Source organism: Salarias fasciatus, chromosome 4 (genome assembly GCF_902148845.1).
Source record: "Salarias fasciatus chromosome 4, fSalaFa1.1, whole genome shotgun sequence".
Taxonomy (NCBI): Eukaryota; Metazoa; Chordata; class Actinopteri; order Blenniiformes; family Blenniidae; genus Salarias; species Salarias fasciatus.
The window spans coordinates 22,575,695-22,589,436 of NC_043748.1; the positions used below are offsets into that span (position 1 = coordinate 22,575,695).

The 13,742-nt window shown below is 47.4% G+C and overlaps 2 protein-coding genes across 2 annotated transcripts; both read right to left on the reverse strand.

Moving 5' to 3' along the window:
• Positions 1–1,221: 1,221 nt before the first annotated feature.
• On the reverse strand, positions 1,222–5,507 carry mylpfa (myosin light chain, phosphorylatable, fast skeletal muscle a). Its single transcript, XM_030090180.1, has 7 exons — positions 5,360–5,507; positions 4,713–4,811; positions 3,666–3,741; positions 3,461–3,565; positions 2,738–2,816; positions 2,595–2,643; positions 1,222–1,866 (listed from the first exon to the last, which is right to left on the reverse strand). Exons 1-7 carry the CDS (start codon positions 5,360–5,362, stop codon positions 1,765–1,767), a joined length of 513 nt encoding a protein of 170 aa, XP_029946040.1. The 5' UTR covers positions 5,363–5,507; the 3' UTR covers positions 1,222–1,764.
• Positions 5,508–9,963: 4,456 nt separating this feature from the next.
• pheta2 (PH domain containing endocytic trafficking adaptor 2) lies at positions 9,964–13,742 on the reverse strand. Its single transcript, XM_030089990.1, is given in 4 exon segments — positions 9,964–10,948; positions 11,795–11,960; positions 11,962–12,096; positions 12,171–13,742. Coding segments are annotated over 4 exon segments (780 nt in total). The 5' UTR covers positions 12,252–13,742; the 3' UTR covers positions 9,964–10,550.

Below are 13,742 nucleotides of genomic sequence, written 5' to 3' on the forward strand. Positions count from 1 at the left end.
TTTTTTGAATTAATGTGAAGAGCAAGTCTTTTGAATCATTTTAAAAATCCTGTTTCAGCACTGGAGGGTTCACAAAAACAAGTCTCTCTAGTTCTAAACGGCTTCAACTTCAACTCAAAGCTGATTCATCTTGTTAATGTTAACTTTATTGATCCAGAATGTCAAACGAGCATCCAATAAACAGCATCATGTTGGAAAAGTGAGAGAAACTGGTCTGAAGCGTCCTGCTGTTCCTCGTGCGTCCACCAGGGGTCGCAATGAAGGCTTTCTATTGATCATGGCTGCAAACTCGGAGTGGAATCATATTTTCAACAAGTTCAATGTGTGCAAACTAATTACGTGTTTTGTTTTTTTTTCTTTGCTGTTACTATTGCAGAATGATTGAATCCATGATGGATCTGATTCAGTGAAGTGACGCTGGCGTTGGGAGCTCTGACTTTTCTCCTTCCTGCTGTTGCAGCTGATCAGGCCGGCCTTCTGGCCTTAGCACTTTGTGTTTGAGGAAAATAAACGTCCACCCGCAGGGAGAACATGGAAACTCCGTGCAGAAATCCCCTCAAGCTCAGCTTGGCCTCAAACGGGTGAGACTGCAGTGCAAACCACTGCACTGCTCAGCCTCGTGCGCGTGCGCGTGCGCTCTATAACTCACTTGATCCGTTTTTAGACTTTCGTTGTTGCACATTCTGTTGACATGAGTGTGATTTTATCTTTTCTGACATAAAGAATCATCCTTGATGATGCAGTGGATCAGTGGACTGTCGTTTCAAGAGGACTCGAGTTTGAATCCAAACAACCTTTATGGGATTTTTTTTTTTTTTTTAGACTCACTTACCAAAAAAATCTTATTTTGTGTCATTTCAGGGTGTTTGAAATCAATATTCCTGCTTTTCGCAGGAGTTTGTGTTCAGATTGCATGTTCTCCCTGTGCCTACATGGCTTTTCCTCCCTCCCACCGTGGATGCGGCGCCCTCCTGCCCTCCTGCCCCCCCGAGGCGCTCCTCCCTGGGGTGAGTGATCTGGTTCGACATGTCAGCCCCTGTTTTCATGGATAAATCAGTCCCTGCCCACAGAGCCACTGAACAGACACACTATTGTACAAAAGGAAAGAGGTTTTATTCACAGTTTGTCCCTTTTATTGGTTACAGAGGGAGGTGAGGGCGAGTCCGCCGGGCTGGAGACGGCTTATGGGGAAGAGAGAGGAGAGTTACTGGAAGCAGGAAGGACAGAAGAAAAAGAAATCGAAGACTTGAATGTTTTCTTTCGGCCCTTTCTCTCCTCTCCTTCAGGCTTGATTTTTTTTTTGTCTTTTTTTTTTTTTTAATCTCTTTTAAGGAAAGAGTCGTCCTCGCTTTAAGGAGGCAACTTTCTCCCATCTGACCTGCAAGTCGCCCCCCTCCTCCCACCTGGCCTGCCTCAGAGGACTTCTTCACGATGGGGAATGAAGCTCCTGCTGCCTGCTGACCTTCTGACCCCGGACGGCGGAGCGAGGGCGGCGGTTGCCAGGTAAGAACAAAAAGAGGGCGTTTGAGAGAAGCTTGTGGCTGGAAGTGATGTTACAGGATGACTTTTATTGGAAACCCCCCCCCCCGTTCCCCATAAGCACATTCAGACAGCCGCCGCGCCGGCGTGGTGAGTCTCTGGTTGGATGGGGAGAGGCCGGGGCGGCGGGGGGAGCGAGGAGGAGGAGGAGGAGGAGGAGGAGGAAGGGCGGGGAGGCTGGACCAGTAAAGGGATGCTGTCTTTTCTCGTCGTCTTGCTCGCTCTTTACTCCTCCTTCTCCTCTCCGTGTGTGATGACGTAGCAGATGTTCTTGTAGTCTACGTTTCCGGCAACATCTGGGGGGAAGGCGGCCCACATGTTCTTAATCTGCAGAGCAGAGGGAGGATAGGCGGGGGCTGATGAGACGGATGAGCGTTGGTCAAACACTATATCTATCACATGGTTTAGATCCATTTATGGGAGCGTTTGGGATTGGAAGTAAGTTTAAATGTCTCCTCACATCAACACAAACTGTATTTGTCTTATTTTTATGGTCTAATTTGTTCAGTTATCCTCTGTGTCCAGAGAAATTGCCACAAAGCTCATATTTGAGTGTTTTCTACAACAAATGATTGAAACAAAACCAGTAAACAACACCAGGACAGTCCATTTTATCAGTGAGACTTCAATACACACATGAAATCACACATGCAGGAGCTGGCCAGCTGCATGCTCATGAGGACTGATTGCTTCTAACATTACTCATCTTAAAAATGTGTTATCAATTATTAATATTTTAAATCAAATCTATTTGTTGAAATTTTATTTATTTGCGTACTTACTTACATATTTTTTTATTGGCTTCACCTTTTAGATAAATACATAACAAGCTCTTAAACTGGATGCTTATTAAAGGGAAAAGGAAAAAAAAAAAAACGTTTTAATGATTCGTCGGGCAATTTTATATTCATTTTCTTCTTTTTATGTAAAACTGAAATGTTGTAATAGCCAAAAAGCAAATCCAGTGGATCATTTGCAGGCTGTCCAGTTCTGCACATCACCATTATTCCCTCTAACATGTCAGACATGCCGTATCTTATTTTTTAAATTTTTACCTCCTCCTTGGAGAACCTGTCGCACTGAGTGGTCAGGAGCTCCTCGAGGCTGTGGAGGCAGACACAGAAAACACGTTTAAAACGTGGAAATGTTGGAGGAAATGATCCTGACTTTAAAAACTGAGGAGAAGAAAAATACTCACAACTCCTTCTTGATGGTTCCGGTACCCTCGGGGTCCAGGACCTTGAAGGCGCTAAGAATAACGTCCTCGGGATCAGCGCCTGCGGAGGCAGTTAGCATCTGTTACTGTCTGCTGCGGCTTGAAAATCGACACTTTTTAATCCCAGCAGGAGGTTCGTTTTGAGCCACAACTCCTGCTATTCTCCATGTTTTTCACCAAAATCTATATTTTATAGCAGAATGTTCAAACTTGGTTTTACGCATTTATACTTAACAGAGTAGAAAACTACTTTTTTGGGCCATTTTTATCTGATAAATACTGAAGAACAGCTCTCAGATCAGCACAAATCTATTTTTTTCATCACTGGATTTTTGAAAAAGATGTAAAAGTATTGATATTCTCATAAAACTTTCAAAATATTGATATATTTTTTGGGGATTAATGCATCAATGCAGTTCTCTGACTTGCATGAATTGATGCTTTTCATATCTCAAGCTTTTTCATGTCTGACATGTTCCTTTTAAAAAGTGAAGTGAAAATATACCGAAGTGACAGATTTGTTTGAAAAATGGAACAAACTTTAAATGGCCGTGTTTTAGTGTGAGGTTTGACAGCAACAAGCTGTCCGTATGATGCCGTAGGTTACGTCTGCGTCTTAATCTGGCGTGTTTGTTTTGGGCCTTGATGTGTTTTATGGCGTCTCCATGGCGACGGGAGCGGTGCGGACGGCGGCGGGCGGCCCACCCTTCAGCTTCTCGCCGAACATGGTGAGGAAGACGGTGAAGTTGATGGGTCCGCTGGCCTCCTTGATCATGGCCTCCAGCTCCTCATTCTTCACGTTCAGCTGGCCTGGACGTCGACAGAAAGCGGATTCAGGACGGCGCTGGGCGCGGCGGCGGCGGTGTGGGGGGGGGCGGGTTATGGGGGGTATTTCAGATTCGACGCTCACCCATTGAGGCCAGCACGTCCCTCAGGTCGTCTTTGCTGATGATTCCGTCTCTGTTCTGGTCGATGATTGTGAAAGCCTGCAGAGCAGAGAGCAGATTTATGACTCGTCTTCACACTTTTACTGCCGGCTCTGTCGACAGTTTGCCGTGGAGGCGGCAGCTGCTCGTTATCTGTGACGGAGTGCTGCTGAGCAAACACCGAGGCTCCGGCCCAAGGCCCGAGGACCGGGGACGCTCCGGACGCCTCTCACATGTTAAATCGGGAAGGTATCTGAAAGGAGCAGCTGTCTGATCTGATCTGCCCTGAAACGTTAGATAACCCCTCGGACTTGGACTTGAACTGAGCCGGTGACCTTTCCCCGCCTCCTCTCGCTGGCGGACTCCCTCACAGGCTCGGCTTGCGCTGAGGGATACAGATTCGTCTTCCTGACTGCTATCTTTCCATCTGCGCTCGGCGCTAAGATCGGTGTCGCCTATCGCCGCAGGAATGTTTCCTCTATTCGGGGCACGGGAGGCTTCACAGCACGGCGAACGCCCAGACGCCGTCTTCATCCGATCTCCTGACGGCCCGCCTCCCTGACCAGAGCGAACTCCTGTCACCGCCTCCTCCTCAGACGTCGACACGCCACAGCGGAGGAACCAGAATTAGGCAGGAAGTAATCCGCTCCCTGCTCTGGACTGGAGGGATCCAGCTGCTCGGCCTCCAGGAGACATCTGAGTGACAGCTGAGCGGCAGGCCGAGGTTCAGACGGTGTCAGAATCTCCGGCCTCCTCTTAATGACATTGTTATGCTTATTAAATTCTCTGGGGAAAAGGAGAAGGGGGGTGGGGGGGGGGGGGGGGGGGGGGGGGGGGGGGGGGGGGGGGGGGGGGGGGGTGAAATAGCAACCGCAGCTAAAATAGATCCAAGCAAACTCTAACTTTGGTCAGATTCTGAAACGTACGACTGGGAGCTAATGAGGGGGGAGCGCAGACGGGGGGTGGGTGGGGGGCGTGGGGGGGTCACATCGTTTAAACGTGATGGCCAGAGTCTCCGTAGAAGACCTCACCTCCTTGTACTCCTGAATCTGGCTCTGCTCAAACATGGAGAACACGTTGGAGGAGCCGCCGTCTCCTGCTGCTGCCCTCCTCTTGGCCTTCTTTGGTGCCTGTAAGACAAAGACGAGGGGGAAATTCACACACGGGCCAGGGGATGCTCGGAAGAGCTGCACAGACACCGATCCGCCGTTATACCGATCAATACACACGGGCAATTATTTCCCACAGTAAACTACATTTCTGCACAAAAAACACACCTTTCTTTAACATCTCATTATAAAACAAAACCACTGATTGGTCGTTCAGAGCTGATCCAGTCTCCTTGCTGGAGTTAGGAATGTTACCCATCTTACAAATTCAGGTGTAATCATCAGGTAAATGAGGTGAAGTAGCTCCAGCTGCTGATGTGAGACTGTCAGGATGTTTTTACTGCAGCTCTGTGAAGCTTTAGCTTTAAAGTAGAGGCCATCGCTATGTGAGGGAGGCAGTGGAGCGTCCTTATCGCTGCATCAGTGTTCTCCAAAAACTTCCATTAAAAAACAAACTATGTGAGCAACAAAAAATAAAAAAAAAAAAAGACACCAAAAAGCCAAGTTAATCCGTGGTCTTGGTTGATAAGTCCAGCGGCAGAGCAGGGATGCGGCGCCCCGGTACTCACCATCTTGAGACGGTGGAGCAGAGGTTGGGATGATCAGGAAAGAAGAAGACAGTGTGAAGCCGCGTTAAACGTATATTCCCGGGGGCTTATATACCCCTCCGCCGGCCGGTCTAACTTTAGCCGCAGCCTCAAGTTTGGATGGGGATGAAAAAGAGAGAGAGCGAGAGAGAGAGAGAGGGATGGTGGAGGATGAAGTGATGGTGGAGGAGACGGATTGGCGGGACGGGGTATCACCTTACAGGAGATCAAAAATAGACCCAGGAGTCTTGGAATTAAGTAAACCTGATAGCCGAGGGACCATGCCGCAGGTTCGCAGTCCCACTTGGACTAATAAGGACATTCGGGACATAGATGCTTGGTTGGACCTCTGGACAGCGTCTCTCCACCCTCCTGCTGTCCACCTCCGTCCGCCTGCAGCAGGGCGCAGCAGCCGCTTTATTTTTGGTTCGTGATGCCCGCTGCGATATCGCTCGCCCAGATCCGGCCGCTTTTACCCTCTATGTGCACGACTGCCCCGTCCTCGGTTTGGAGCTCGACTTCGAGGCGCACGGCAAGTCCAGGGTTTCCCTCAGAAGCCGTGACGACAGAGACTCGTCAGGAAGCCCCGGCTCCATCCCCGAGTCCGAGTCTGGTCCCGGCGTCTCCTCACACAGAGAACACAGATAACACAGAGAACACAGAGAACAGGGCCTTTCTGCTGCCTGTGGGTGGAGAGACTCGGAGGAAAATCACTCAGTCCTCACACACTCTGTGTTTGCTGCACTTCGATCCCGTATCCATAAGGCCACACACACTCCTGCTGTCTAACCCTGTTCTATTAATGTCATGCTTCGTGGGCTTCACTGTGGAGAGGACATCTTCATTTATCGACCGGATCGATTCTGTTTTCAAACCCATCAAATCAACTGCAAGTGTCATCAGAAATATCTATCCATCTGTCTATCTATCTATCTATCTATCTATCTATCTATCTGTCTAGAATTACTAATTGAAAAATTATTTTCTTTATAGTTCAGGTTATTGTTTATGCAGTTATTTTCTTAAATGTAAGAGTAAACTTATTCCAAATTTTATATGCAAAATAAAAAAAAAAATCCTCTCATCTTAAATGAAAATTAAGGAATTAATTAAGTTTAGATTATAAATTAAAAATTCTGTTAAGTTTTTTTTTTGTGGTTATATTGTTTTTTTCTCGATAAAAAGACTGATAATATTTTTAATTTTAAAAAATTTGTGTCGTTACAACTGGAGGCAGATAATCTAGAATAAAAAAAAAAGATCTTCAATTACTTAAAGAAATGTAATCCTGCCAATGAAGGAGCCGTGATCTTACATAAGAGATGTAATATTAGATGATAACACTCGCACTCCCCTCATTTTCCCTCTTAAATAACCACTAACGCGCCTGAATGTCTAATTGTGTTGTTTTATTTACATTTATGTCGTCTCTAATTGGAAGTGTTGAGTCTAAAAGTAAAAACAAACGGAATTTAATGGAAAAAAAAAACCTTTATGCATGTTTATGTGAAGATTAAATTACAAGTGAGTGAATCATTTCAGTTTTTTCCAAGTTAAAAGGTCAAACCTGTAGTTTATTTTCTCTAAAAGTGTTATTTCCTCTCCTTCCTCCGTCCTGCTTCCTCATCACTACCAAGGTGTGTTTGGCGATCGGCCCCGGACATGAGCACTTTTTCCACCTGTTTGCCCCCCCCCCCCCCCCCCCCCCCCCCCCCCCCCCTCGCCGTTCCCCGCTCTTAAATATACGGGGATTACTTGGCGGGCGATGGCAGCAGACATTCCCAGGAGAGCATCAAGGGACAGCTGAGGGAGACTGAAATAGCTAAATAAACTTGAGGGTGTGCCAGCGCGGCGGCGGCGGCGGCCCCCCCGGAGCACAGCGCCCCCCCTCATCAGTCTGCTTCAGGTTCTTGATCCGGGCCCGACCCCGGAGGTGATCTGCTGGTGATTTCATTAGCGGCTCGGTGAATCTCCTCTCTCGACTGCTCTGTTTGTGTTTCCACTCGCCGCTCCGCCGGGTTCCTCGCCGCCGCTGATTCATGGCGGCTTGTTTATTTTGGACGCGCGGGGGGCATCCGGACCCCGGAGCCGTCAGATCCTCCACCGCCTGTGTTGCCGATGACCTCTGACCTCCGCTTTCACTCAGCGGTCGTCACCTTTTATCAGAAATAGAACCTGTCACCTCACATGAGCTTCACCTGCGCTGACGACGGCAGCGAGGACAGAGACGAGCTAAAAGCAGAGCGGAGGATGTTTCAAAATCAGCACATCCTCCGTTTTCTGATGCAGACGCCTCAAAATAGAGTCTCACATACCGACTCTAACACTCTACCCTAATACTCTAATCAAATGCTCCAACCTTACCTGTATTAATCTGACCTTACTCTACTCCACACTCACATACAAGCCTCCCTGTAACTCTGCTTTAATCTGCTGTTCTCCACTCCAACGCTACCTGCTCTGTACGAGTCTACTCTATTGTAATCTATGATTCTGTTTCAAACAAACCCAAACTACTCTGATAAACTCGACTCTAATCTGGTCTATTCTAACGGTAGCTGTACCTGTGTTACTCTACTGAGTGCTGACCTTATCTACTGTACTCTACTCTCACATTACCTACATTATCCTTCTGTAGATCTACTTTTATTGACTCATTTCAGTTCTACTCTAACATTACCTACTGCACCCGTTTCTAAATTGCTTTTCTCCAACCTTACGTACTGTACTCATGTCCAAGCTCTAGTCCACTTTAATCTCTGCTTGGGGTTCTATTTGATTCTACTTTTCTCTAGCATTGTGTCTGTTACTCTACTCTACACTGTTCTACTCTAACCTGACCTACTCTACTCAATTCGACTGTACTCTGCTCCGTTCTACTCAGCTCAGCTCTACTCTACTCTACTCACAGACCAAAAGACATAATAAATCCCACATTCCACGGATGCCCTGACTTTAATCTGTCTTCTCCTGTCTGCTGAGTTTAATGCTTCATTTCTATGTCGGGATTTTAACTCGAGTACCTCAACTTTCGTCCACTTTAACAACAGTGTTTTCTTGCAAATAAGCTTTACAAAGGGTTTAGTCCGTTACATTCCTCATTCTTTTGTGGACTTGCAAACTGCAGTCATGTTTTATTATTTCTCTTTGGGGTTTTTTTGCTTTCTTATGGAAAATCCAACCAAAAACAACAAAATGTCACAAATCCTTGTAATCCCAAAATATTTCCAGTGTTGTGTTTAAACGTGACGTGCGTTTGATGCACGTTATGAGTGACACTTAATCTATAAAGTATAAAAATGCGCTGTGGCATCTCCGACTGTCAGCTCCCGCCTTTACGGGCCTCACACCTTTAACAATGTGTTTACACACTGCGACCCTGCGGAAATGTTTCCGTACAGATGTGTGTACATTGCGGGGGCCGCGGGCGTAACGCGACCCGCCTCACCGCGCTCCTCCGAAGCCATCCATCATTTTTTAGATGATTGGTATGTCTGTCTGCAGAGAGGAGAATGTGGAGAATCTCCCAGGTCGACCTATGGGGGAGATGACCTTAACCATGTGACGCAACGTGGGAAACACCAGGCGGTGGGTCACCGTGTGTGTGTGTGTGTGTGTGTGTGTGTGTGTGTGTGTGTGTGTGTGTGTGTGTGTGTGTGTGTGTGTGTGTGTTCAGCCTCAGGTTGCCCTGTTTTGTTATGTGACTCCGTCTCGGATCGTGTTACATCCCCAAACAGTAAATTTTCAGGCCCTGGTGGGAGGGATGGCGGCGGATGGTGCACTGCGAGCGCGGCGGCGAGCGCAGCGGGATTTAACGGCCTTCGGGAGTCAGACATGATGTCAGCCCGAGGATTACTCCATTAACTGCATCAATTTTCCCGAATATCTGAGCCTGGCACTTTTAACGCCGCCTGCATTCTTTGTGTCCTTTACATGCTTCCATAAATCACTGAGCTATTCTGGACCCAATCTCACTGTGACTGAGAGCAGCGAGGCTGCAGCGCCCTCTGCTGTCCGCTGGACGCTACTGCTGGCAGGGAGAGACCTGAAGCTCACTGAGTGCATCCATCCATCCACCTGTCCATCCATCCATCCATCCATCCATCCATCCATCCGTCTGTCCATCCATCCATCCATCCATCCATCCGTCTGTCCATCCATCCATCCATCCATCTGTCCATCCATCCATCCATCCATCCATCCGTCTGTCCATCCATCCAGTCATCAATCTATCCATACATCCATCTATCCATCCTTCCAGCTATATATCCATCTATCCATCCATCCAATCAATTATCCATCCATCCATCCAATCGTGTATCCATCCACCCATTCAACCAATCGTCGATCCATCAAGCATCCATTCATCAATCATCCATCCATCCATCCAATCATCCGTCCATCCATCCATCCATCCATCTATCATCCAATCAGCCGTCCATCCATCTGTTCATCCATCCATTAGTCCATCCATCCATCCATCCATCCATCTATCCATCTATCATCCAATCAGCCATCCATCCATCCGTCCTTCCAATCATCCATCCGTCCATCCATCCAAACACAGTTCTTTTATTCTTTATTTATTAAAAACATTCCGTTTTTATCATCTCAGTCAAAACTGTATTTCACTCATATGTCAACATATCAGGAACCAAGTTGGAGTCATTAAAGTAAACAGATTTATTCACATTAATAACTGAAAAATAGCGTCATGAAACACTGTCTGCTTAATACTGCTCAATAAGTCGTTTCTTTGCGCTTCAGATGAAAATGTTAATTCCACTACAGCACCTCTGAATACTGATCCTCACAGGAAAGGCAACCTTTAAGAACATGAAACGGTCCCGGACGACTGAGAGTCTCATAAAGCTGAATAGTTTCCACTCATATTGTGAATGTTAATTAACATTTTCATGGAGGGAACAGAGCAAGCCTCTAAATGTCTGCTTTTCCACAAGTTGGTGTGCAGATATGTCGGCTTCAGCAGCAGGTCTGAAGGATGAAACCAGCCCAGAACCGCGTAACATCGTGTTCCACTGCTTGTTCTGCTCAGCAGAGTTTCTGTCAGTCCAGGCTGGTTTATAACAGTCAGAGTCGGAGTTTCACTTCCTGTTTGACACACGTTCGTCTCCCAGTTCCTCCCGGAGAGTCTCGGGTCTCCTCCGTCTCCTCAGCCCAGGTCGATGAGGTCTCCGCCCCCCCGCCGCCCCCCCGCTGCCCCGCCTCTCAGCCAGTCCTCCCGGGCCTTCCTCACCTCCTGCCCGTAGTAGTCGTGCAGCTTGCTGAAGTCCTCCAGCGAGTCGAGGCCCACCAGAGGCCACTCCCCGTACGGCGCCGCCGGCCCGTTGATGGGGGTGACGTAGGCGTTTCTGCGGGGCCACAGTTTGGGGGACCTCTTGGCCTTGGCGGGGGCCGGCGGCGGGTGCGAGGCGGTGCCGGCACTGAGGCTCCGGCCCTCCCGGACCTCCGGCGTTTGGCCCTGCGAGCCGAACAGGAAGCTGCTTCTGAGCTGCTCGGGGGCGCCGGCGGACGAGCGGGACTCAGCGCAGCCGTGCTGCTGGCGAGCTTCTGCAGATGGAGAAGGAGTCAGTCAGTAAAGAAGCTGATATTCGCACAGTTCCTCCTTATTTTTAACTGAGAACCGAACGGCTCTAAAACAAGTGACGAGTTTCTCTCGTTATGTCTTGATGTGTTTCGGTTACATATTCATTTTCCAGCTCAGAGGACTCATTTACAGGTGAAAATGCAAAACTTTTGTTGCCTTTTAGGGGTTTGTTTACACGACAACAGTGGTCGGAGCCACGGCTCTTCTAGAGGAACTTCATTGAGATGTTCCAACGCCGTGTGAACGACAGAAACGCCACTCTGTGCTCAACACGGCAGTTTGAAACACGTCTTCTGCACATGGACATTAAGAGCAGTGTTTTCCTCCAGAGTGTCTTGACTCCCAGTCCAGGTTCTCCTGGATTTAGCAGTTAAGAGGAGACAGTTACCATAGTAACAGTCCAACAGCACCCACTAGTGGTACAACATAAACACTACATGGTTTCTGGTGTCACCCTGACAATACAGAACTTTCCATAAGATGCTCAGCAGGATGAGAACATGAACACCTGGTTCTACTCAACAGCAGTTATTCAAGTCACTGTTTTTCTACATTTTGACTGTTTTGCATTTTCACATATAGAAGAATTTGCTATTTTTGTAAAGATATATGGTATTTAAGTCTGCAGCAAAGTCAGTGACTTCTCTGAAAATTTCAGTGATGGTTTGTTGGGCCAGATTGGAGCCTCCTGCGGGCCAGTTTTGGCCCATGGACCTTATGTTTGACAACCCTGTGTGTCCTGACCTTTCTAATTTAGAGCCAGCCAGGTTGAGCCCTGGCAGTCCTGACTGCAGTTTGTTGCCACACACCTTGGTACTGCCTGGCCAGGTCCCTGAGCAGCAGGGACAGGTACCGGTGGCTGGCGGACAGCAGAGCCTTCACCCAGCCCTCCTGAGTGCGCCGGTCCGCCGCCGCCAACCTGTAGGTCCGCAGGCCGGGCCCGAACGCCAGGTTGAAGGCGAACTGGCCGTCGGCCCTCGGCGCGCCGCACCGCGCAGCCCTCCAGCACCACCACGCCCAGCAGGTGTCGGTCCGCCGGACGCTCCTGGTAGAACAGAAGGTTCCCCTTCAGCACGAACCAGCGCCGGTGGTACGTGGCGGTCCGTTCCTTCTGTCAGACCAGACCGCAGTCAGCACCCGGGGGGGGGGGGGTTCATCCTCCATGTGCTTCAAACGATCACTGACCTTTTTGTAGAGGTAGCCCTCCTTATCCACCGGAGAGGTGCAGGACAGGTAGTGAGTCAAGAGCTTCTCATGAATCTTCATCCCAGCAGCTGAAGAACAGAAGGAGCTGCAGCTTTCCTCTAACAGGCTGTGATACAACACTGCTGGACATGCACACAGTTTCTCATTTTAAATGTGTTTGGATGCGTGGGTGGCGGCATTGTATTTTGCATTTTCATAAATAGGATTATAATATATAACAACATTTGTTCATTTGCAGTATCATATTTCAGCCTTTAAGGCCCATTATATGCGTCAGCGTTTTGAAAACGATGTCTGTTTACATGGAGACGGCAGAAACGATGTAGTCTTCCTGGTCATTTTTGTCATAAAATACAAACAAGCGGGCAGAGATCAGTTACGGTGCGAGTGAATTGTACAACCACCAAGTCTCAGAGAGACCTTTAAAAGGGAATTTTCCTTTCCACAGTCGCTTATGCTTGCCCTTGTGGATCTGTTGGGTTTTCTCCGTAAAAGCAGCCTCGAAATGACTGTGTTGTAATTGGTGCTATATAAATAAAGCTGAATTGAATTGAGTTGAATATGGACTGGAAGTCAGGAGGACACGCTGAATGATAACATCAAACTATGAAGAAAGCTTTGATTGACATTGAAAAACCTGTTATTAATGACATTTTTTTCATTTTCAATTACAGAAATATTAAAACACTGCAGTTCCTGCATTAGTTGTGAACAGTACCTCTGAAGTACACTAACTTTTTAGTTAAACACTGGTTTTGCCTGTTTTTTCTGGATCTCTCCTGGAAATATGGACAAAGTGAGCATTTTTCTGTAAATATCCTTATTTTTTCCCCATGTTTAAGGCATGTCTGTCGTGGTTTGAAGTGAGTCCATTAACATGAAAATGTTCTCTGTAGATAAAATCTTATGATTAATACAATTACATTTAGTTTGATACCGTAGGATGCAGACATGACCTATTTGAGCATTTTACTGAATCCCAGAGAGACTTTGAAGCCCTGAATGTATTTTAAGGAGTGCAAATCAGTCTCAGAAGAAGTGTGTTACAATACATAATGCCTCAGTGATATTAAAATGGAAGTATGATGTTAATTGTGTCTCACAGTTAAGAGTGATCACGAGGAAACAATGTCTTTTCCCTTCATTTCTTAATGTAGTCACCTTATGACCCCTGACCTTCATGTTCTGAGTATTTGAAAGAGACTGATTTATTCAGTGCAGGATATGTAAATCAGGCACAGTGACAGAAGCTGTTAATAATGTATGAATGTATAGTTTGAGTACAGTGACTCACCTCTGCCAGTCCTCAGCTCGTCACAGGGGTCACTTTATGCGTCCTTCTCAATCATTTACAGTTACACACGGGTTCCTTTTCCTCCTCAGCCAGTTGTTCTCCATCGGTTTTGATGCAGCCGGAGCCTCTCAATGTTTCAACATATAGTTTCAGGTTACTGGCACTCGGGTGCGAGAGGACGAGCATTGAAATATAAATAACTCGACCCACTTCCTGGTAACAAAATCCCGACACTTTATATTCTCCCTCCCTCCCTC